We start from the raw sequence: 20,860 nt of genomic DNA, 5'->3' as shown, positions 1-20,860 counted from the left end.
CCTATACTGAGATAGAGGTGGTAGTGCCAGCTCGAAAGCAGTACAGCAACCGTCACTCTGCCCCCTCTGGCAGAGATTATTGCTGGTGTGAGCAATCCCATTGATTCTATTTTTTTTGGAACACTTCACTTAAATATTACTTTCCCAACTTTTCTAGAAATATCAGCCTTGCGCAGCCTCTGTAGCAAAGAGCATTTTCACACTCTGCTTACAAATACAATCAAAAGCACTCCCATGACATACTTGGCAGGATGCAGGCCAGCACTCACTGCTACCTTCTCTGGGACTGTCGCTTCTCAGTGTGTGGTCCATTGCCACAGCAATGGATCACAAAATCTCTAAGTATGGTACAGCATTTACCAAACTACCTCCACCTGTACCTGGGACATTTTGTGTTGTCCAGTGGCACCCCTTGCAATCGCCACACCAGGAGTTGAACTATAATCCTGTGGCAAATCTAACCCAAGATTTTTTGGTCATAAAGTCTGAAGGTCTGTATAGGAAAGCCTTCAGGGGGTATTCAGATTTATCTTTCCATTACTAGTATATTGTACAGTGCCTCTGCCTCCTCTTTATTGGTGGCCTTGGCAAAGGTATTGTTGAGAACCTGCTGACTTTGCACCTCCTGAGTGACTGACCTTTGCCATGGAAACTAAGAAACAACTAACAGGACATATTTTCTAAATTATGCTACTGTTCAGACAGAAAAGACACCTGAGACAAAACAGATTGAGGACATGCCTGCTAAGAGGATGCAATGAGAAGAGTAAGAGTCTCTTCTGCTCCATCAGGAATTGTAGAGGAGAATGTCAAAGCCTTCAGCCATTGGAGCTTCTGCACTTTCCTGACAAGCTGAGGTACCTGCAACCACAACTTTCCCAAACACAGCATCCCTACATGACGCCAACATAATCTGTATCCTTAGCCCTGCTGCTGAAACATGGGAAAAATCACAAGCTGCGAACAGTCTGAACACATTCCCTTTGGCTAATGCAGGATTTGTTTTTATTTTTGAAGTATCAGCATTCAAGATAATTTACCTAAAGCTTGTTTCCAGTGTTTTTCATTATGTAGAGCTGCCCAATACCACTGTGGATATTTCTTTTTAAGTCCTAATTGTTTTACTGGGTCTTGCAAAAGAGGAGTGCACACCCAGTCAGCAATCTTCCTACCAAATTCAAAACAGATGTTCATAAATAATTTAAAAATCCATACTGAAGCCAAGTACACAAAGTTCACCAAGACAGCCCACTGCTGTAACAGACATGTTGCTCAAGTTAGCTTTCAAGGCTGCTTCCAGCTGGATAAAGCTTCCACTAGCTCTGGCAGCAGCTGACACAATCTGATGGTCAAAAAAAGTCACCTTTCCTAGTGATCACCATCATCCTAGTGTGGCTTCCTCCTATTCTTCTTTGCAAACAGTATACAGCAACAAAAATAGGAGTATTTGATGCAGAGATAAACACAAGACATTAGCAGTGCTCTTTAGGGATACAGGCCTGCTCAAACAGTTAACATTTTCTTGATCACACTCAGGCTTTTGCTATGCACCTCAATGAGCTCAGAAGGGAAGCACAGGATGGCCTCCTCTGGTGTCCCTGTCTGCACCATCTTTGAAGCCTTCTACTGCTAGAACAAGAGTGTCAGGCATCTTCCGTGAGCAATCCAAGTCAGAAATGCTCCTAATGATCCACCAGTGCTTTGAAGAGCCTTGTATGAAAGAAAGCAGCATTATTCCAGAGGCACTGAAGGGAGGAGGGAAGAGAACAAGAAAAATTCCTCTCATCTGTCATACCACCAGCATTTGAGAAGCATGAAATAAGGACAATTTCAACAACGTTGCAGACCAGTTCCACCCAAAGGAGATATTCCTCTACCCTTGATTTCCCAGCTGTTTACTGAGTAACAGGACAGTACAATTAAAAAAACTTTTGCAACAAAGAAATTCTGTGCAAAAGCCATGTGATTTCCATGCAAATCAGAATTTGGATACACTGGTCAGTCTTCATTCCACCAGGACAGAGCCTTTATCTGTGATCACAGTTAAATAAATGACAGTTTCACTGAATGCTGCAGTGCACTCTCATCCCTCTTGCTTAGTTCTCTCTCCCATTGCACCACAATCAGCTCCTACAGTGAACCCTCACCTTCTAAAAAACAGAGGTGCAGAACTGTCTTTTTTACAAAATCTATACTACAGAAGGAAAGACTGCAGGAAAAGATTAAAAGAGTAGGATTAAAGAAAAGGAAACTGGGGAGCACCTAGCCAAAGGTCACATAAATTCCCTGTGCACAGTGTTAGCATCTCATCCTGTACTACACACAGGTCCCACAAGACCAACTTCCAGCCTCTGCACCATGCCCCTGGGGAGGTGTGCAGCTATCTCCACACATCCAGTCACATCATCATACATAAATACAATTTTGCCTCAGACAGAATATGTGGTCTTAGAGAACAAAACTGTCCATCACAGAGATGGTTTTACAGGTTATTTAATTACAATTTTCCCCATTTTCGCCCTACATTTTTCCTATTTTTCTCATTAAAAAATCTGATCCCTGCTCCAAAACATTCTGATGTTTGTAAAGCATTTCTAGGACTCGGGAGGAAGTGTTTTATGAAAACACAAAGCATCAGCTAGAAGGGCTTCAAAAGGCTGCAGCAGTGTTGTTGCAGCTGCATTTGCACAGGCAACACGTGAGAGAAGAGAAGACGATCAGCCTCTTACTTCAGAGAGCAGACTGCCAGAAGTTAGCGCCTTGTGCTCCTCCCAGCTTACATCAGTACAGGCACAGCGTTGTCACACATCATTACAGAAGCATCACCTTCTGTGGAATGGGTTTTGTTAGCCTTGAAGCATTTGGTCACTCGGACATGCAGAGTTTTACCCTTTTAAGAAGCTACAAAGTCTGCCCTTTAAAAAAAAGAGGTACAAAACTTGCTCTGTGTGGCTGCAAGAATACATCTGGGAGAGGCTGCTGATGCAGTACCCTTACAAAAACCACAGATGTGGCTTATGAAAACCACCTGACACTGCCAAGTATAGACACTGACAGAAAAGAGCAGCCACCTCAAGGATAGTTTACATGAAACTTTAAATAATAGACTGGGCAAAGGAAAATAACTAATTAGAGAGAGAGGAAAAGATGTCAAGATAACCTTAACAATAGACTAGGTTACAAAACAGGATACACAAACATTAAAATACATTTCTTTGGGAAAGGGACCTCCTTTAAAATAAAAAATTTGACCCTCAACTTTTCTTTCAAAAAACCCAGTTCTTATGTGGAAAAAAAAAGCTTGAAATCATGAACAATGCATAACCAATGGAGTTTGTGCAGATTTTCAGATGCAACTCTTAGAGGCTGGAAACAGTTCTTTTCTACCATCAGGTACCAGGCCCAAACCTCACAGCTTTTGAGAGTTCAACTACAACCACCTGAAAAGAGGAACTGTTAAGTAACAGGACACAGAGGAACAACACTCATTTAACCATCATAGAAGACAAAAATAACCTGCCATTTGTCTGGGTGTGAGAGGATGAATCACCAAAGTAGCAAGGAAAATATAAATTATAATATCCGATTGAGAAGGGTAAGGAGATAAAGTAGAAGACAGACATTTTGCTACACTGTGTTCAATGGCCAGCCTTACTCTTGATTTTGTTATAGCATGAGAAGTATCTAGCAGTACTAAACTAGCTAAAAAGTGTTTTCTACTCTTGCCTGTTACTTGGTGTTTCCTATAGTTATACCTTTTCTTTTCACTGAGATTTTTCAGTCCCTTTGAAATCTAGAACAACTTCGCCATTTTCTTGAAAGGATGTAGTATTTTGCCTTACAGTTGAAAGTTACATCCATATGAAACATATGTTGAATAATAAAACTAAATTATAATCCATCCATTTTCCAGAAATTTTTTTTTTTTTCTAATGTAGAATATACCTATTTTTAGGCAAGTTAGTTCCATACACATGCAATAGAGAAAATAATGGAGATAATGGCAATGTTCCATTAATAGAGATCTCATTTACCCAACACACACTTGGGTCTCGGAGCAAAGTTTAAGCCAGCTACAGAAAAGCATCAAAAAGAAGAAAAAAAATGCTCATATCAACCTTTATAAGGAAAACAAATGCTCTTTTCTTACTAACCCTGATTTTTCAAGTTAAACAAAATTAAGGAGTTATAAGATGGAGTTTTAAGATGGAGGTACAAGAACCAGAACAGGGCCGCTTCAAAACATGCTTGAAAAGGACCACAGCAAGCAACCAGTGAAGAATACATGCTGCAAAGGGAACGTACTTGTATAACCAGGACGAACACATTCATTTTGATAGGGTAGGAGGGAGACCAACAATAGCCTCCAATCTGCTATTGCTTTAATTTTATTTTGACACAAATTTTAACAGCTGTTATGCACAAGATGCAAGGAAAGTTTTTTACCAGTTGCTACAAGTTACCATTCTTGTCAATAGAAGGCAAGATTGCTGCATTTAAGTTCTTGTAGTTATGCAGAAGCATGTAAAACACCTAATATCACAATCTATAAAACTGCCACAAGTCCTTCTTACAAAAAAATACTTCCTTCTACTTACCACAATGTGCTTAGAAATAACAAACGAGGCAGATCACAGCACAGAGACTAGTTAAAGAAGCTGATCCTACAGCAGGTTAATAAAGGCATACCCGGCATCATTTCAGAATGATTTTTAAAGCAATTCTGTTTTTCCACATAGTTTTCCTTTTTAATAGAAATTATTTTTAAATATTAACATGATAACGCACCAATCAGCATAGCTCTTCTCTCATCTGTTCACCACAGCTAAACTCAACATACTGCCAGATTAGCCTGATACACCGAGCGCTTTTCTGGAAATCTTAACACACAAACTTTCCCTACTACCTCAGGTAAATACCTCCCAGCCTTGGGCTTGCTCACAGCCATCACCTGTGGTCTTAAGGCCTCAAACTGAACTCCTCCTTCCCTATCCTACCCTCAAGCCTCACTACCTGCTGCACCACAGGACAGCCATTAGAGGATTGTGCCACAGAGAACAGCCGCAACAACGAAAACTCCTGCTGAGGCTCAGACTGTGATGGTAAACACCTGCACAGCTGGAAACTGGGTTCAGCTCTGCCACCCGGGACTACCCAGATGTTTCTTGGAAGCTCTCATTTGCCAGTGTGTGGAGGACAGGCTCCAGAGCTCGTCAGGGGACTGGGAAATAAACAGCTGGCCAGGAGGCCTTCAAGCCAGAACTTGGAGACAATGCAAAGCAGGAAAAAAAAAGAAAAAGGACAGTTTTCTCGTTAATTCACCTGTTTAGTGACTCTTAGGTGACATGTCTATGAGGTTCATGGAGGATGCAAGTTCTTTTGTGCGTTAATAAAGATCCCAGAAAGACCTTTTCCAATAAGAGCTCCTTGCCAGTCTCTCCTTTTCCAGGCCCCAGAGGCAACTGGAAAGAGATTTTCAACAGCAGAAAACACCTTCTGATTTGCTGTATCCTGCACAAGCATTTCCCAAACTTCAGGGCCCAATGAAGTATATTAAACTCTCAGAAAGTGTCACAGGGAAACTTGCATGCCCTACTGTCAAGCATTTAACTATCACCGCTATCGTTTTACAATTCCATTAAATAAACTTGCTCTGAATGATTTTACCCAGGCCACAATCCGTGAAGGAATGCAATGACTTCTGGTCACTGGTGCATACTAAGAAGAGAATCCTATAGTAAGGCATGAGGCTTTTCATTGTGGTATAGAACACTGTTTTTTTAAAAAAATATATTTTTTCCTATCTTAAAGACTTTGTACATAGCAGTTCCCAAAGTCCATTGTGTAAAGGAAATGCATTTTGCGTAGGGATCATGGAGGAAAAGGCTTGAGGCAGCTGTACTTCATCCCACTCATAAAATCATAGAATGGTTTGGGTTGGAAGAGACCTTCGAGATCATCTAATTCCAACCCCTGCAGATGTTCAAAAAGGGGCAAATGCAGTTATGGAGAACAAGTATTGATGTGAATACAATGTAAATTTTTTTTTGGACTTATAATTGTAAATGTATAATAAAGATTTTTGGAAGCAATGCCACTCCATGGAACATACTCAAGGGATTTTTCTCCCAGGACAATGCTTTGATGCCAAAAAATAGCTTAGTCTGTAACAGAATGACTGATGGCTTTATGAAGAACATTAGCCACAAGCTATTTAAAGTTCAGTCGAAGGAAAGATTTCTGCACTCTATACAACTGTGTGTGCTTTTTAACCATGGGGGATTATTACCGCATAGGAGCCGAAGAGCTGGCACAGTGTATCAAAGAATACATTGTGATGGGTGCTGAACAGGCACAAAACAAAAAGACCACTCTGACTTATGCTAAATAGCAAGTAACAGATGTGATTAAAATGGTTTATAATAAATAGATACTTTAAACAGGAAGTAGGATTTTATGCTGTCTCATATTAAGATATTTTAACTTCCAAATATTCTGTAAACTTCAAGACACAAAAACAAAGTTTGCCTGCCCATGTAAATTAAATGAAGCAATAAGTACGTGAAGTTTGGACAGTCTAGAAATGACCAACTAATGCTCTGGTACTAGTGTTTGCTCATAGCTCCTCCATCTTCAGGACTCTTAAAAAACAAAGTTTAATCACTTAAACTGCAATTGCACATATTACAGTTGTTCAGTTTAAGTCAAACTCTTTTTTGCAGGTAGCTTTTCCTTTTGAAGCACCTAGGAGATCCTAGGAGCTCTGGCAACATGGGCGCCTGTTAATGGCCATCATGGCGTGTGTGTATAGAGAGGGTGAGAGGTATACATGTATGTGACCACAACGTGGAGGTGGTTTAAGAAACTGAAATAGATAGAGTAGGCCTCTATTCTCACTAAAAACTTTAGGCTTTCCAATCTTTATCAAGGTTATGTTAAGTGTTCACATATGTGGTATTTGCCTTGAAGTCATTATGTTCAGGCAATTTTGGTCAAGACCATAAAGCAAGTTCAGAGCATTCACAGACAACATTTGATCACTTCTCCTTCCCCATTATGAAAAATTAAAAGCCACCATGAATGCTTTTGCTGACCTCAGCTGTGGCAACACAATGCAGGGAATAAGCAGCAATTGCCTTTGGGGCCAAATACCACAGGACTGGTCTCTGCTTGCCCATCCCATCAGTTATGTTGCCACAGATGGAGCAGGTGGAATTATTTAACAGTCTCTGCCCATTTTACCCCCTGGGTTTCTGTTCTCCCCTTTGTACAAACATTTCCATTTCAGTGCCAGATTCATTTCACCCTTGTGCACCAGGCTGTGTTTCTGCTCCCACCCACTGTCCCAAACTGCACCCTCTATCAAACTGCTGGCCCACGCTGACTACGTCAAAGGTTTTTTTTTGTCACATCCTACCTGTCACAGTTATAGGCACTATTTAATGCTGTAATCATGTATCCACTGTTAAATACTACCCATCGGGGAAGAAACATTAAGTCAAAAGTGATGCAAAGCCAAACGCTATTGTGGGAGAAACAAATCTAATTGGCTGCACAATGAAACACATCGTCAAGTCAAACTTGGAAGTATTTGCAATCTCCAGAGAACTCTGCAACGCTGAAACAAGAGTCCTATGGTCTGAACAACTTGATCTCATTAAAATTGGCATTTTAATGTTAATACTTTGCATTTGTGTACTGCTTTTTATTTCTAGAGAGTATATTTATATAGGCAATTTATATTTATATAGGCAATTTATTTAACCAGTCAGTGCTAGGAATGACTATGGAAGTAGATAAGATAGAGAATGGAAGTATGGAAGTAGATTAGACAGAGAATATCTCCAACATTAAAGCAACACTAAGCAATGAAAGGCTAAACTTGGCTTAATTCCATGCTGCAACTCTTCTTAAAATATGCCACTATCTATCAAAATCTGTTCTATCCACAGCTGTGTTATAGATCAGAATTATATTACCCGAACATCTGTTTTTTTAATGTCATTATGGCTAGAATATTTTTGGATCAGTTGGTTTTGAGCCAAAGGTAAAATTTATTGAACACCTGTAAATTACTTTCCAGCTTTCCCTTTTCTATTATTTAAGACTAGCAGTATTTTTGTTGTAGTTGTTGTTTTGTTTGCATGTTTGTTGTTTGTTTTATTTTTGTTCGTTTGGCTGGTTGTTTTTTAGTTTGTTTGGGATTTGTTTTTACATTATTTTACTTTATTCAGCATTCTCTGGTATCTTCCTGCAAGAAATCCACAGGCAAATCAGACCTTAAAAGTGCAAAGCGTGCTGCTGTACTGCTGGCTGGGCACCTCTTCCAGAATCCTTTTCCCCACTCCGTGAAAGGGGTATTTATCACACAAGGCACTGAAGTCGGAAGGCAGCGTGGGACTCCCACTAACCAGAAGGCAGCCCTGTCTCTGGGACAGCCCTCTGAGCAGTGCTGCCCGGAGTGCGACAGCATTCCTCTGACAGGAGGCGTAAATTACAAGCCACTAAAATCTCCTTTTCCTTCCCTTTCCTCCCCAAACTTCCACAGCCCGCAGGCTTTCAGCCACACGTTAGACCCAGAGCCCACCAGCGTGCTGTGCTGCGGCACCTTCTTGTTTGGGGGAGTTGTCCTCAAGCCGTCCTGCCTGCCTGCCGCCCTGCCCATCGGAGACCAGCAGCCGGGGGGGGAGCGGAGCAGCCAGCGGCAATGTCCGGCTCTGGGAATCCCAGCAACAAGGGAGGAGGAAGAGCAGCCTCCCTCACGCTGGATGACAACCGTCCCGTCTGGGGGAGCTCAGGAGGAGGGACGCCTCGGGGTCCCCAAGCAAGCCTCCCGAGCCACTGGGCGCGCCGGAGGGGCGACCACAGCCCCGCTCCCCCTTCCCCGTCCCGAGCACGGCGCTGCCCGTCCCGGCCCCGCCTCGCCCCGCAGCTTGTCACGGAGTCTCCCCGCGGCGCCCCCACGCACCTTTTGCTCAGCGGCCGGACCCGCACGGCCACCTTGACGTTGGCCATGGCTCGCCTCACGCCCGGCCGCCCGCGCCCCGGCCCCGCATCGCGCCCCCGGCCCCGCGCCCCGGGGCGGAGCCGCCCGGCCCCGCCTCGCCTCGCCTCGCCTCGCCCCCGGGGCGGGCCCGGCCCGAGCACAGGCCTGGGCCCGCTGCCCTCACGCCACCCTCCCCGGGTTTGGCGAGCAAAGTGGTGGCGAGAGGTAGCCCTCCTACAGCTTTGAAACCTTCAAAGATCAATTTAAAGCAATTTTAATCTGTTGCGTCGACAAAGGTTTTACACTTCATGTTAAACCCACCAAAACATGAACAATTTGCGTTTAGAACATTGTCCCTGTCAACTACCAACATGACTGGGAAGATGTGAGAGCAAGTAGCATTTGTCAGCCACGACCAGGACAGCAGGCCTGTTAGGGAATTTCTGACTGGCAAAAGAAAACAAAAGGTGTTACTTCTACTGCACTTGCTTCTGGCTTTGGTATTTCTAAAAATTAGAAACTGGCTGTATCTGAATACTCAGCTACAGTACTTTTACACCAGATAGGATCATGTTATAAAGCAATCTCTGCTTACATTTCCATTTAATTACACTATTTATATATACTTTAAGTATAGACCTGCCCATTAGGTGACTTGACTTAAGCTCCAGAAACATGGAATCTAAATGATAGGTAGTACAATACAGAAACCTTCCAGAATGAAGTCCATGATGAATCCTTCAAACTTGCTTTTCCCAATTCGTGACCCACCACAGTGATGTTAAATACGACCAGCTGTAAACCACTGTTTGATTCAACAGATTTAGCCCTTCAGTCACACTAAAGAAAGAATCAGTATGTCAATAGCAAATTGCATTAGCTAAACCCTACCATCTCCACAGACAGCTTTCCAATATTGGAGTAAAACAAGAAAATATGCTCAACTCTTTAGCTATGGCAAAAGAATAAAATAATCTTCATTTCAAGGAATTATAAGGAATAACCTAACAAGAAATGTTTTAATCCTATCTCTGAGCCTTAGATTACAATATCTTTAGTTTACCTGACTGACCTAAAGAATCATTGTAAGACAATTTGAGAGAGAAATTAAACCAGCAATAGAGACAATGGACCATAATTCCAGAAGTCTGGATTTTGTTTCTTCCAATCTCACAGAATGTAAAAATTGCAGCTCCTCTGCAATTGCATAGAAGACCATGATTTCCAAAGCATGAAATGAACCACAGGGGACCTCAGGCTCAAATCCCACAATGGGATCCTATTCAAGCTTACAGGACTCAAATTCCAGTTTATATTCTCAGATCATCCTATCTCCTGACACTCTGCTTGACTTAATTCAAGTCATTTGTCTTTTTAACATGTCCCAGCAGCAGCAGAGGGGAAAATCAGCAGAGGAAAATCACCTGTACTTGTATACTATACTGGAGTGGTACTGAGCCACCTAGTGGTTACTTTCAAAAAATACAGGGCTCGTTTTTTAAAGCAGAAATCAACACGTTGTAGTAACTAAGAATTCAGATAACTGACAATGCAGTAACAGAAGGCAATATATCTGCATGTTTGTTCCATTTCTTCAATACAAAACAGGGTGTCCACGAAAGACAACAACTGTCCTGGTTTATAGATGTCCTGGCAGTAACATTTTACGAACACATCTTTTCAAAACATAAAAGTTCCTGAGACTGTGAACTGGTACAAGTCACAGTTGCTATGTTGTTAGTCATACGCATGGAAAAAGTTATATTCTAAGGAGGTCACTGATACAGGACAAGCAATAGAAGAGGAAAGACTGAAGAATGTATTTATCACTATCATAGAAACATAGGTTACAAATTTATAGAACTGCTATACATCAAGTCAATTCCCAATCAACCACATCATAGCTGTAATAAACTGTAACCTAAAACTAATTTAATTCCTTGGTTTGAACTGTTAGGTTCCTGTCCATGCTTCCACAGCACTTGGAACCACTCTTTGGTTTTTAAATGTGGGATTCCATAACAAAATGAAGACCAATAAACTTGGTTCTTAAAATCTAGTGCGTTTATTGAAGTTTTATAGGTACATACAAAATACAGTGTATTATCAAAATACTTACAAAAATGAATAGACACATTGCAGCAAACACATGAGAAAAATCAAAACAAAATTGCATCAAAGATACAGGCTCCAAGAGAATCCTGCCCAACTATTTCAAAAAAGAACTCTTAAACAGTCTTTTCAGTAGTCTGCCTTCCTATGAGCTACTGCTCAAAGGTTGTTGTTTTTTTAAATAGTTGGAGAATGGATAATCATTGAACTATAATGTCAGAACATAAATATAACTACTTACAAAATCCCCGCTGTATTAAGGCACAACCACGTTGTACTTTTCACAGGCTTAAATTGCAGTTTTTCAAATAGCCATCCCATATGAGGGAAAAAAAAAAAAAGCTGTGCTAGGTTAAAGATAAGCCAAAGTCCAATTCGGCAGTATTGCAGATACCATCAGAATACACTCCTTTTTGCAGTTCCCTCCATTCCAATATTTGCTCTGTCAGCTCCTCCAAGTCTGTCACCAGCACTTCTGTTTTTGTCAAAGCAACGTCCTGAAGAAGAGAATTAGATTTTATCTCTATAACCTGTCAGGCTGTTAAGCTAGCAGGAAACAAAGATAATCTAAGCAACTAAACAGCATAAACAGCATTGAGAAGCTCCTTTTTTTTTTTTTTTTTTTTTTTTTTTTTTTGCTACTCACCATGTTCTTCATGAGAGTTGGTATCTGAGGGATACTTCTCGCACTCTGCAAATGACTTTCAAGCTTCTCAACGAAAGACACAGCCTCAGTCAACAACTCTACTACGTACCTGTAGCCAAGAATGAGCTCAAAAGTTGTGCAAACAACACAGAACCTAATACTTTCAAGTGTTCCTTTCTTTCCCACTATGGGTTTCCTTAGTCCTCTTCTCTATTTTTATAGAGTTCCTAGTCATCTAATGAACTTAAGTGCAATTACAATTCTTTTATGGTTCTCAACAAGTAGGGCAGGAGTTATTGAAGTGCATAATTCTGTAACTGGACTAGATTTTTAGAGCATGAGAAACACTATTTTTTAAACATTTACTAAGGATCTCTGGGAATCACCCACACGCTTATTCTGAGCAAGTCATAGTGGAAAGAAGACACCAAAAGCTACAGTAGTGATTCCTACCTACAGAGAAGCAAAAGGAATCAAGGATTTAACACATCCATTTAAAAAGACACATAATCAATTGTGTAGTCTTCAGAAGGCAAAACCAACCAATTAGGCAAATATTCATTAAAAAATTTATGCTTCCATGAAATTAGCAATAAGCAAACTTCTACCTTTTAGAGGAGGTTTCACTATCACTTTTTGTTTCTATTCTCTAGAGAAAAGTGAATGAAAGCATCTGATTTTTCCTAAAATATAATTAGCTCAAATTAATTTGGACTCAAAGAAAGAACCATTATTTTTTGTATGCCTACTTGTGGTATTCAGCCTTAATAGGAAGGTTCTCTTGACATATGGGCTTCATCAGCCTCTTCCTGAGTTTCTTCTTCTCTTTCAGTACTGCTTCCAAGTGTCTGTTCATATCTTGCAATATCTGGCATTTTTTGTCTGTAAAATAGAATTGCAAAGTTGAAGCTGTTGTCCTGCTAGAACAAGAACAAAGTTTCTTGTTTAGAAAGGAAGTAAAAGTCTGATCTATCACTCAGGATAGTGCACACTCAGGAAAGATATCATTAGTCAGAATGACTTGTGTTGATTTTGTAGGACTTAACATCAATACACACCTAAAAGAAGTCCTATGTACTTTTGAAGTCATACATATGTTTTAGATACAGCTTTGTTAACTGTCTTACATCATCTATAGTTCTGAGTAAACTGTCTGGAAGAGATGAAACCCACTTCTTAGAACTATGCCATACGATTGAAATATTACAGTGTACTTCACTAGCATAATGCAGTATTAGCAAACTAGAATCACACAGATTCTACTTCATGTCCTTCTGATTAAGTCCATATATATTATGCAAACATTCTTTTGAGGAAGGTTAACAATATACGTGCCACCTCTAACAAGCTATGCAGTGGGAACAGCTGCAATAATTTCTAGAAGTGTTATGTACGGAAATAAAAAAATCTGCTGACGCAGTCATTTAAAATTATTTTCCTTTTTTCTATGATACATAGAAAACTTACCTAAGTAAAAAGGGTGAACAATGTCTGCTGTCTCTCTCTCCAACTGCAGAATCTCAGTTTCCAGTTTCTTCTATAAGAATAAAAATCAAAACGAAAATGAATTTTTAATGTACTTAACCAAATATTGCTGGCCCTCTTGGGGCAGGGAGAAGGTGAGAGGGAAGAAGAGGTAAGAAGAGGGACAGTACACTTGTGAGAGTAGCCACATGCGTAAGAGCATACTACCAATTTCCCTCAAGGTGTGTTTTTTGTTGGTTAATAGAAAGAAACATAAAAAAACAAAACCACACATACAAAAAAAACATTTTGGTGATTTATTGGGTATGTGTGCTGCAAGAGACTGATCCTGCAATTCATTCTTAAAACACAGATGGTCACATGTCCTACAAAGCAGTTTCATAGCTTATATCCTGCAAAAGAACCTCTCAAAACTTCCGTCTCCTCCTTTTGGCAAACACTGTTTTGTGATATTTTAAGCTGAGGGAGAACCTCTCAGGTTAACCTCTTAGCTTTAATTCTTTTCAAAGACAAATGAGCACAAGAGCAGCACACTTACTCCTGTGGCTTAAAGTTGTGAGCATTTTGGCTAGACAGGAGAAGACTGAGGAAAGTACAAAACTGAACGACATAGTTTTTCAGGACACAGAGCTGTTGCTTTGCCTTCCTTGAAAGGAGACAAAAATTAACCTCTTTCACTGACAGCATGTCAAACATTTGTCCAAGAAAGAAGTTGTAAGTATACCCTTCCAACAAAGGCAGCAAAACATCCACCTCACTAGGAGCTGTAAACTATTCCTTCCTTCTGCTACAGGGTGATGCCCACTTACTCATTCTCCAAAAAATTAAATTGTGTGAATTTGAATTTTGCAGTAACACTTTGTAGCTGCTGGAGCTTACACTAGTGAGCAAATGCCCAGAAAACATCAACATAAAATGCAAATCAACCATCAATTTCAGACAGTAGGAAGTGACCGAGGTAACCAACAAAATGGTCCAGAGCCTAAAAAAAAACACATTTTTTTTGGAATATAAGTGAACTACAAACTCTTATTTGTTCTTCAGCTTCTTCAGAAAGCTTCAGGTAACGCTTCAGTCAAAGAGACAAACTACTACATCTCGGCAATTACACTGAAAACTTATTTCATCTTGTTGGCTTTATGGCAACTGAGTCCACTGGGAAAAAGCTTGAAAAAGCTAAGCTGTTAAAAAAAAAAACAAGAACAAGCCCTCCCCCACCCCCCCCAAAGCAAAACAAAAACATGAAACAATGGCATATTTCAGTTCGCTGCCTCATGGGGTAAAATGTATTATCTTTAAGTACGAAGTGTCAAGAGTACGCTGACAGAAGTAAAGGCGGTACCTCATTGATTTCTGCCCGAATCTTCGCAATTTTTTCCCTCTCAGCGAATTTGGCAAAGCATGTGATATTTTGACAGGCTGAATCCAAAGTCTCCTGTGAAAGCAAGGCAACAAGGAGGTCAGTCAGCAGCGAGAAGGCACCAGGCCAGCTCTCAATATCAGCACAGCAGCGCGCTTCAGCACTTTCACCACAACCATTATTCCAAGCCACATAGCCAGACAAGCTTGTAAATCCCCACAGCTGCTTTTAGGCTCCACACGGACAAAACCACCGCGGCAGAACGCCCCCCTTTCTGCGGACAGAGGCGGGGGGCTTGCTCCCGATAACCGGGCCCCGCACCTGCGTGACGAAGCCCTCAGCCAAGCACTCCGCCAGCAAGGCCGCCGCCGCCGTGGGCCCCTCGGACTCCCAGGGGCTGGGGCCGGCCGCGGCGGCTCTCCGCGCCCTGGCGGCCCCCGCCGCCCCCCGCTCCCGCGACCCCGCTCCGCAGGGCCCGGGGCTGGCGGCTCCTCCGCAGGGCCCGGGGCTGGCGGCCGCCGTTGCCGCGGAAACCGAGCGGCGCCGCTCCGCCATGGCGGCCGGATGCAGGAGGAGGCGGCTGGGAGCGGCGGGCGGGCGCCATGCCGGGCGTGGCGGCCCCGCTGACAGCGTTCCGGTTCCGGGGAGCCGGGGAGAAAGGGCGGCCGCTGCCCGGGGCTTGAGGGAGCCGGGGAGACGCGGCGGGGGCGGCTCCCTCCCTCTCTGCCTCCGCCGGGGTCGGTAGGTGCCGGTGTGGGGGCTCCCCGAGCCGCCGGGCTTGGGGAGCTGGGGTCGGGGAGCCCCCGGGAGCAGGAGGGGTGAGGCCGGGGGAGCGGCGGCTGCGGGCTCTGCCCCTGCGCCTGCTAATCCGCTGGCCTGAAGCTCCTTGAGCTCTGCTGCTGTGACAGGAGAGGGATGGCAGTGACTGCAGGGAGAGGGAAGAGAAAGGAGCCCTGTCGCTGAGGGCTTCCAAGAAACCGAACGAAACTGTCGGATAAAAAGCAGCGCTGTCCTGGTAGATGCCACTGAAATCACGGAGAGTCTCCATAAACAACAGCCTTACATAACTGGGCCCCAGGAGAGCAGAAACGTGGGAACTATAAAGTTTTCCCTACAGTTCTAACCATATTTATTGCGTTATTTCAATGTGCAGGCTGCAATAAAGAATGCATCTTAAGCTGGGTAAATATTTATCCAAAATTTTAGAGAGGTGACAATGCAAACAGCAGCAAAATGGTTCGGTGTATTGAGAAGCTTTTAGTGTTAAGACACTATGCATAAAATGGCTTTTTATATTTGCTTTATAACAGAATTTCTATTGCAGTCCTCCAGCACAGAACAACAGAAAAACTGGCTGAAACCATCGCTCAGACAAACTCTGTACGCTTGACAAGGAAGTGTGAGGATGGGAAATAGTGCATTAAAAGCGCACCTGGAAACAGCACAGAAAACCGGTGTGTTTCAGCTAACAGGAAAGGGACTTACAGAGGTAATGCAACTGTAATAGAATCCTGGCTGTTTGGTTGTATGACTGACACATCTGGAGGCAAATTCTCCCCTCATTGTTGTCATAAAGCACTGCATACGCGTGTTTCGCATAAATAGTGATCAATCATATTTCAATAGTTTTTTTCTTTCTTTTTGGCAGAGAAGAATTTTGCTTGCATTGTCTTCTCAGGACACTTGCATGCTTCTGATCTTATGCTTTAGAGTGAATGCATGTTAAAGAAGTATTAGTTACAATGTTATTGTGCTTTAAAAAAAGAAAGGCTAGAAACTTGGGACAAAATGTAAATTTTATAACCGTATTATTTTCTAGAAAGATACTCCACAATTTGTTATGCTTAGATATTTTTACTGCATTTAGCTGTAGTCATGAATAGTCTATACTTCCTTCTCCTTTTTTTTAAATTAAATTATTTGGATTAAAAGTACTCATCCTGGATGTTAGACTGTCTCCTTTATATCTTTTTCCCTTTCCTGAGAAAAAAAGTATTAAAAATACAATTTTTTTTAATTAAAAATGTGTCAACTTAATTGCACACTATGACGATTGGACATTGTGATACGTATTACAGCATGTAATATATCTTTCATTTAAAATTTCAGAGCGACATAACTTGAACATTTGAAGTTGTATCAAGTATTTAGATGATGTATCCTTTTTTTTCCCCTAGTTTCCTGAAGATCTGCAGAAGCTAACGAGCAACTTAAGGACAATAGATTTGTCAAACAACAAAATAGAGCTCTTGCCACCACTCATTGGGAAGTTTTCCTTTTTGAAGAGCCTTGTTCTAAACAACAACAAACTGAGTATGCCCGCTAATTATTATCTCCACAGATTTTTAAAGTAATATATGACTTCTCTGATCGAAAACTAAATGTAATGATTTAACTCTCACAGGATGTAAATGGGAAGTTTAGTCACCTAAACTGAAATCTTTGGAATTCATGTACAGGAAAAAAACAAACTACAAATCATAAATTCTCCAAAACTAGTTGCCAGCTTAGTTGTATTATCGGTTTAACAATGACATGTAAGTACTTAAAACCATATGGTTTGTGTGCTGTGACTTGTCTGATCTGAAAGTTTAAGTGTCAGATGGTTTAGTACTTGCATAAAGAACAGGCAATTAAGATGGTCTGTAGAAAACATTGGCCATTGAATGGTTGTTGCTGCTTCTCTTGGACAAACATCAGTGGAAGTTTAAAAATATTCAGGTAACTTTATGCTATGAGAGATGCTGTCTTTTGGATGAGAAATACATTTCTTGCCTCTTTACGGAAAAATTAGGATGAGATGAAGAAGCTAACTGTTGTTATGTGTTCATTGTGTATTAATTGCTTGTTTGAAAAACAAATGTCATTTACAAATTTGTTTCCATAGTACGGCTTAGGAGTGCTACAGATGTGTGTAGACAGAATGAGGGATGGATGAACCCTAGGAGAGCTTACCCAGTGAGACTTATCTGATATGGTACAGATTAGTTGAGAACTTTTGAGTGAGTTGAGTAATACCTTTAAAGGGCTGCAGGAGACCCGAGGCTGTGAATTGTATGGTCTAGCAAATGTCATAGAATACACTGACAAAGTGGTTAGTAAAGGGCGTAGCTGATGGTGTAAAATTCTCTCAGAGTAGTGGTTTCAGCTAGAGGTTTGAAGATTGTTGTTTGCAGATCATGATTATTTTTGAGATATTTATGGAAGACATTGAGAAACCATGTGCTGTCAGTGGGCTTCTGTTTCTGTGTAAGGATTTGTGCTTTCACTGGAAAACATGGAGGAATCCTGTGGGAAATAACTTTTCCACGCAGAAGCCCATTTGACATAAATGGGTATGGAATTTTACTGTTCTTTGTTTAGGTCATTCCCTTTGTTCTGTAATTTATTTCTAGCTGCTCTGCCTGAGGAGCTGTGTAAACTGAAAAAACTGGAAACACTGCATTTGAATGGCAATCACTTGAGGCAGCTACCAGCTGCGTTTGGACAACTTTCAGCTCTCAAAACCCTGAGTCTTTCTGGAAACCAGCTTCGGACTGTGCCGACACAACTCTGTGGTCTTCGTCACTTGGATGTGGTAGATCTTTCCAAAAACCAGATCCAAAATGTACCTGACACTGTGGGAGAATTGCAAGCTATTGAACTCAATTTAAATCAGAACCAGGTCCGGTAACTGAGATAGCATGTGGATTTGGGACAGAGCCATTTATATTATGTTCTGTGGTCATACTAAGTCTAAGCTGACATTATCAAAACTTTATAGCTGAAAGACATATCTCTTTCACACAGTAGAAATGAGGGATCATAACTAGAATTTATGGTCTGAAACGTCCAACTGCCTGATTTGACTTAGAAATACTGACTTTAATCATACAGCAAGTATTTGAACAGTTATTGAGTAGGAATCTGATAAACTGAGGTGTAGATTGTCTGTCATCACAAAAAAATAGGTTACTTGGACTTTTTTTTACCATTATTATTGCTTCTTACACACTGTTAAGTAGTTACTGTTAACATAATTTACAGTATAATAATCATTCCGTATTAGTTTGAAACACCGGTCACTTTAAGTAGTCATGGATAACTAACATTTTAATCCCATCTGACTTTTTTTTTCTTAAATTTATTTCTACCAGATTTCCCAGATCTCAGTGCAGATCTCCCACTGTCCACGCCTCAAAGTCTTGCGTTTAGAGGAAAACTGCTTAGAACTCAGCATGCTTCCTCAAAGCATCCTCAGCGATTCTCAGATCTCACTGCTTGCAGTTGAAGGAAACCTCTTTGAAATCAAGAAACTTAGAGAACTGGAGGGTTATGACAAGGTTTGTATGATTCTATTTTTTTTATTAAATAAATTTCTGGTGAACTCCTTATCCAGTACCTCCTCAGAATTCTTAGACAGCTGTTATGTTGGTGAATGAAAGCATAAACAGTCTATTGGTATTGTCACTTGTATTGAATTCTTAACATCTGAAAAAGAATTTCAAGAATTTGTCAAATACTACCTTTCTTACAGGATTTGTGATCTCTGTTCTTTCATCAGCATCTTTTGAAGGGTAGCTAATGATGAGAGGTGTGTTGAAGCAAGTCTTTCCTTTGATGAGATGGAAAAGCAGGATTAAAAAAGGAGACTTTCAGTCATACTGCAGTCTTAAGGGTTTAACATCAGTTTATCCTTAACACGTCAGATGTGACTTCTGCACCATATGGACTTCTATTCTAGAGTATGAATCAATTATAACAAATAGCAGAAAGCTTTTGGTTTTTTATTTACAACACTAACAGTTGCATCTATGAAATAAAGTGTGCTTTAGGTACAGAGTGCTTTCGAGTCTGAAGCAGAAATGTAGCTTCTTTCAATAGTAATGAACTTTGTATTTATTTCTGACTCTTATATTTTTCTTTTGTTTATAGTACATGGAACGATTTACAGCTACAAAGAAGAAGTTTGCGTGATCATTGTTCTGATCCTGTGTATCCCTGATAAGAAGAGTTAGTGACTGAGGCACCTGCTTCACTGACCTGAAGCAAGACTGGTGAAGGAGATGTTCAGAGTACTCCCCTCTAGCAGTCGTACAGTCTGTTAAGGCCATATTGAATAAACTGGAATAGAGTACACGGGTACTGAACTGATAAACCTGTCTAGGGGCCAGTTTTGATTTTGAGCCACGATAGCTTTTAACACAATATATGTTCTCCTTTGTCAGGGCTCATTCTTTAATAGAGAAAGGGAAAGAGCATTTCAAATTTGCCAGTTCCCCTTCATCAGGAAGTTGTGTGTTAAGCTATAAGAGTACTTTCTCCTGGAAACATTTTTCCAGGACATGGAAGTTTTGCTATCAAAAGGAGATCTGAAAAGTTGTATATTTTGCAGTAAGCACTCTTCTACAGAGAAGAACTTTCACAAATAATGTTTTAGTTCTTAACCTCTACAAGTTTTTCTAATGAAGCACAAATAGTTATGGCTGAATTTATATCAACTGCTTCCAGTAAACAAATCATGGTTTGAGCATCCTTCATAGACTTTTTTCCCCATAAGCAGGAATTGCACTACAGTCCTATTCTGCTTGAGCTGCATCAAATAAAAGATGAGGTTTACCTTCAATGTATTCGGTAAAATGTATATTGCTGGAAAATATAAAATCCTTGCACTGACTGTTTGTAAAAGTCTTAGCTGTCACCCTACTGCTGCTGCCTTATTCTCAAAAGCATCTAGAAAGACCTAAAAATGTATGCAGTTATTTAACTTATACTGAAAATGAAAACATACTTGTTTATTTTAGTAAATTGTTTTCAAAAATGAATTTCAAGCTTATTTGGTGTAGCTGCTGCTGTTGTCACTTTAACCAATATTACAAAGGTATCATTAAAAAAAATCACTTTGGATACACAGTTCTATCAGCTGCTGGTAACAGTTGTACTTCAACTGCTTTGAGACTGCAGAGAAGTCAAGTATGTCAACACTGTGGTAGTAATTCAGTTAAGATGTACTGCATCCTCAAAACAGTGAGGTAGGAAGAACTGTATTAAGTGCTTTTCTGGGCAAAATACATGTAAGCATGGATGCATCTATTTCTAATGAGACTCTTACAGTCTCACTGAATATATTAACTAGCCTTCTATACCTAACCTTTCCTACACAAGGCTAGAAAAGCATCTATACAGTCAACTCCTGAAAGGTGCAAGTATAATCATTAAGCATACTCACTGTGGTTGTTAGCTGCAAACAGAAAGAAAACATTAAGAAAAATGAAGTTACCTCTGTGTCAAT

At 40.8% G+C, this 20,860-nt stretch overlaps 3 protein-coding genes across 5 annotated transcripts in view; 1 reads left to right on the top strand and 2 right to left on the bottom strand.

Annotated features, from left to right (window-relative positions):
* Nucleotides 1-9,044, bottom strand: part of STARD9 (StAR related lipid transfer domain containing 9) — a 104,575-nt gene extending 95,531 nt beyond the window's left edge. For both annotated transcript variants that reach the window (XM_082760996.1, XM_082760997.1), the window contains exon 1: nt 8,969-9,044. In XM_082760996.1, coding sequence (XP_082617122.1) covers nt 8,969-9,015 — 47 coding nt within the window. In that variant the 5' untranslated portion in view covers nt 9,016-9,044. The remainder of the gene's footprint in view (nt 1-8,968) is intronic.
* Nucleotides 9,045-11,034: 1,990 nt separating this feature from the next.
* On the bottom strand, nt 11,035-15,267 carry HAUS2 (HAUS augmin like complex subunit 2). The gene is made up of 6 exons (XM_082761443.1): nt 14,911-15,267; nt 14,572-14,664; nt 13,212-13,281; nt 12,494-12,626; nt 11,745-11,853; nt 11,035-11,595 (listed from the first exon to the last, which is right to left on the bottom strand). The coding sequence occupies exons 1-6, from the start codon at nt 15,142-15,144 to the stop codon at nt 11,446-11,448; spliced, it is 789 nt and encodes a 262-aa protein (XP_082617569.1). The 5' UTR covers nt 15,145-15,267; the 3' UTR covers nt 11,035-11,445.
* Nucleotides 15,202-20,393, top strand: LRRC57 (leucine rich repeat containing 57). 2 transcript variants are annotated; one of them, XM_082761444.1, is made up of 6 exons: nt 15,202-15,330; nt 15,914-16,078; nt 16,767-16,902; nt 17,985-18,253; nt 18,726-18,911; nt 19,504-20,393. In XM_082761444.1, exons 2-6 carry the CDS (start codon nt 15,995-15,997, stop codon nt 19,543-19,545), a joined length of 717 nt encoding a protein of 238 aa, XP_082617570.1. In that variant the 5' UTR covers nt 15,202-15,330; nt 15,914-15,994; the 3' UTR covers nt 19,546-20,393. The 2 variants fall into 2 exon arrangements, with proteins under 2 accessions (XP_082617570.1, XP_082617571.1); XM_082761445.1 differs by having other exon boundaries at nt 15,268-15,330; nt 15,900-16,078.
* The last annotated feature ends 467 nt before the right edge of the window (nt 20,394-20,860 follow it).

Source organism: Aythya marila, assembly GCF_965140915.1.
Source record: "Aythya marila genome assembly, chromosome: 5".
Taxonomy (NCBI): domain Eukaryota; kingdom Metazoa; phylum Chordata; class Aves; order Anseriformes; family Anatidae; genus Aythya; species Aythya marila.
The sequence above is the reverse complement of the archived record's forward strand: the minus strand, read 5'-3'. Positions and strand labels throughout refer to the sequence as shown.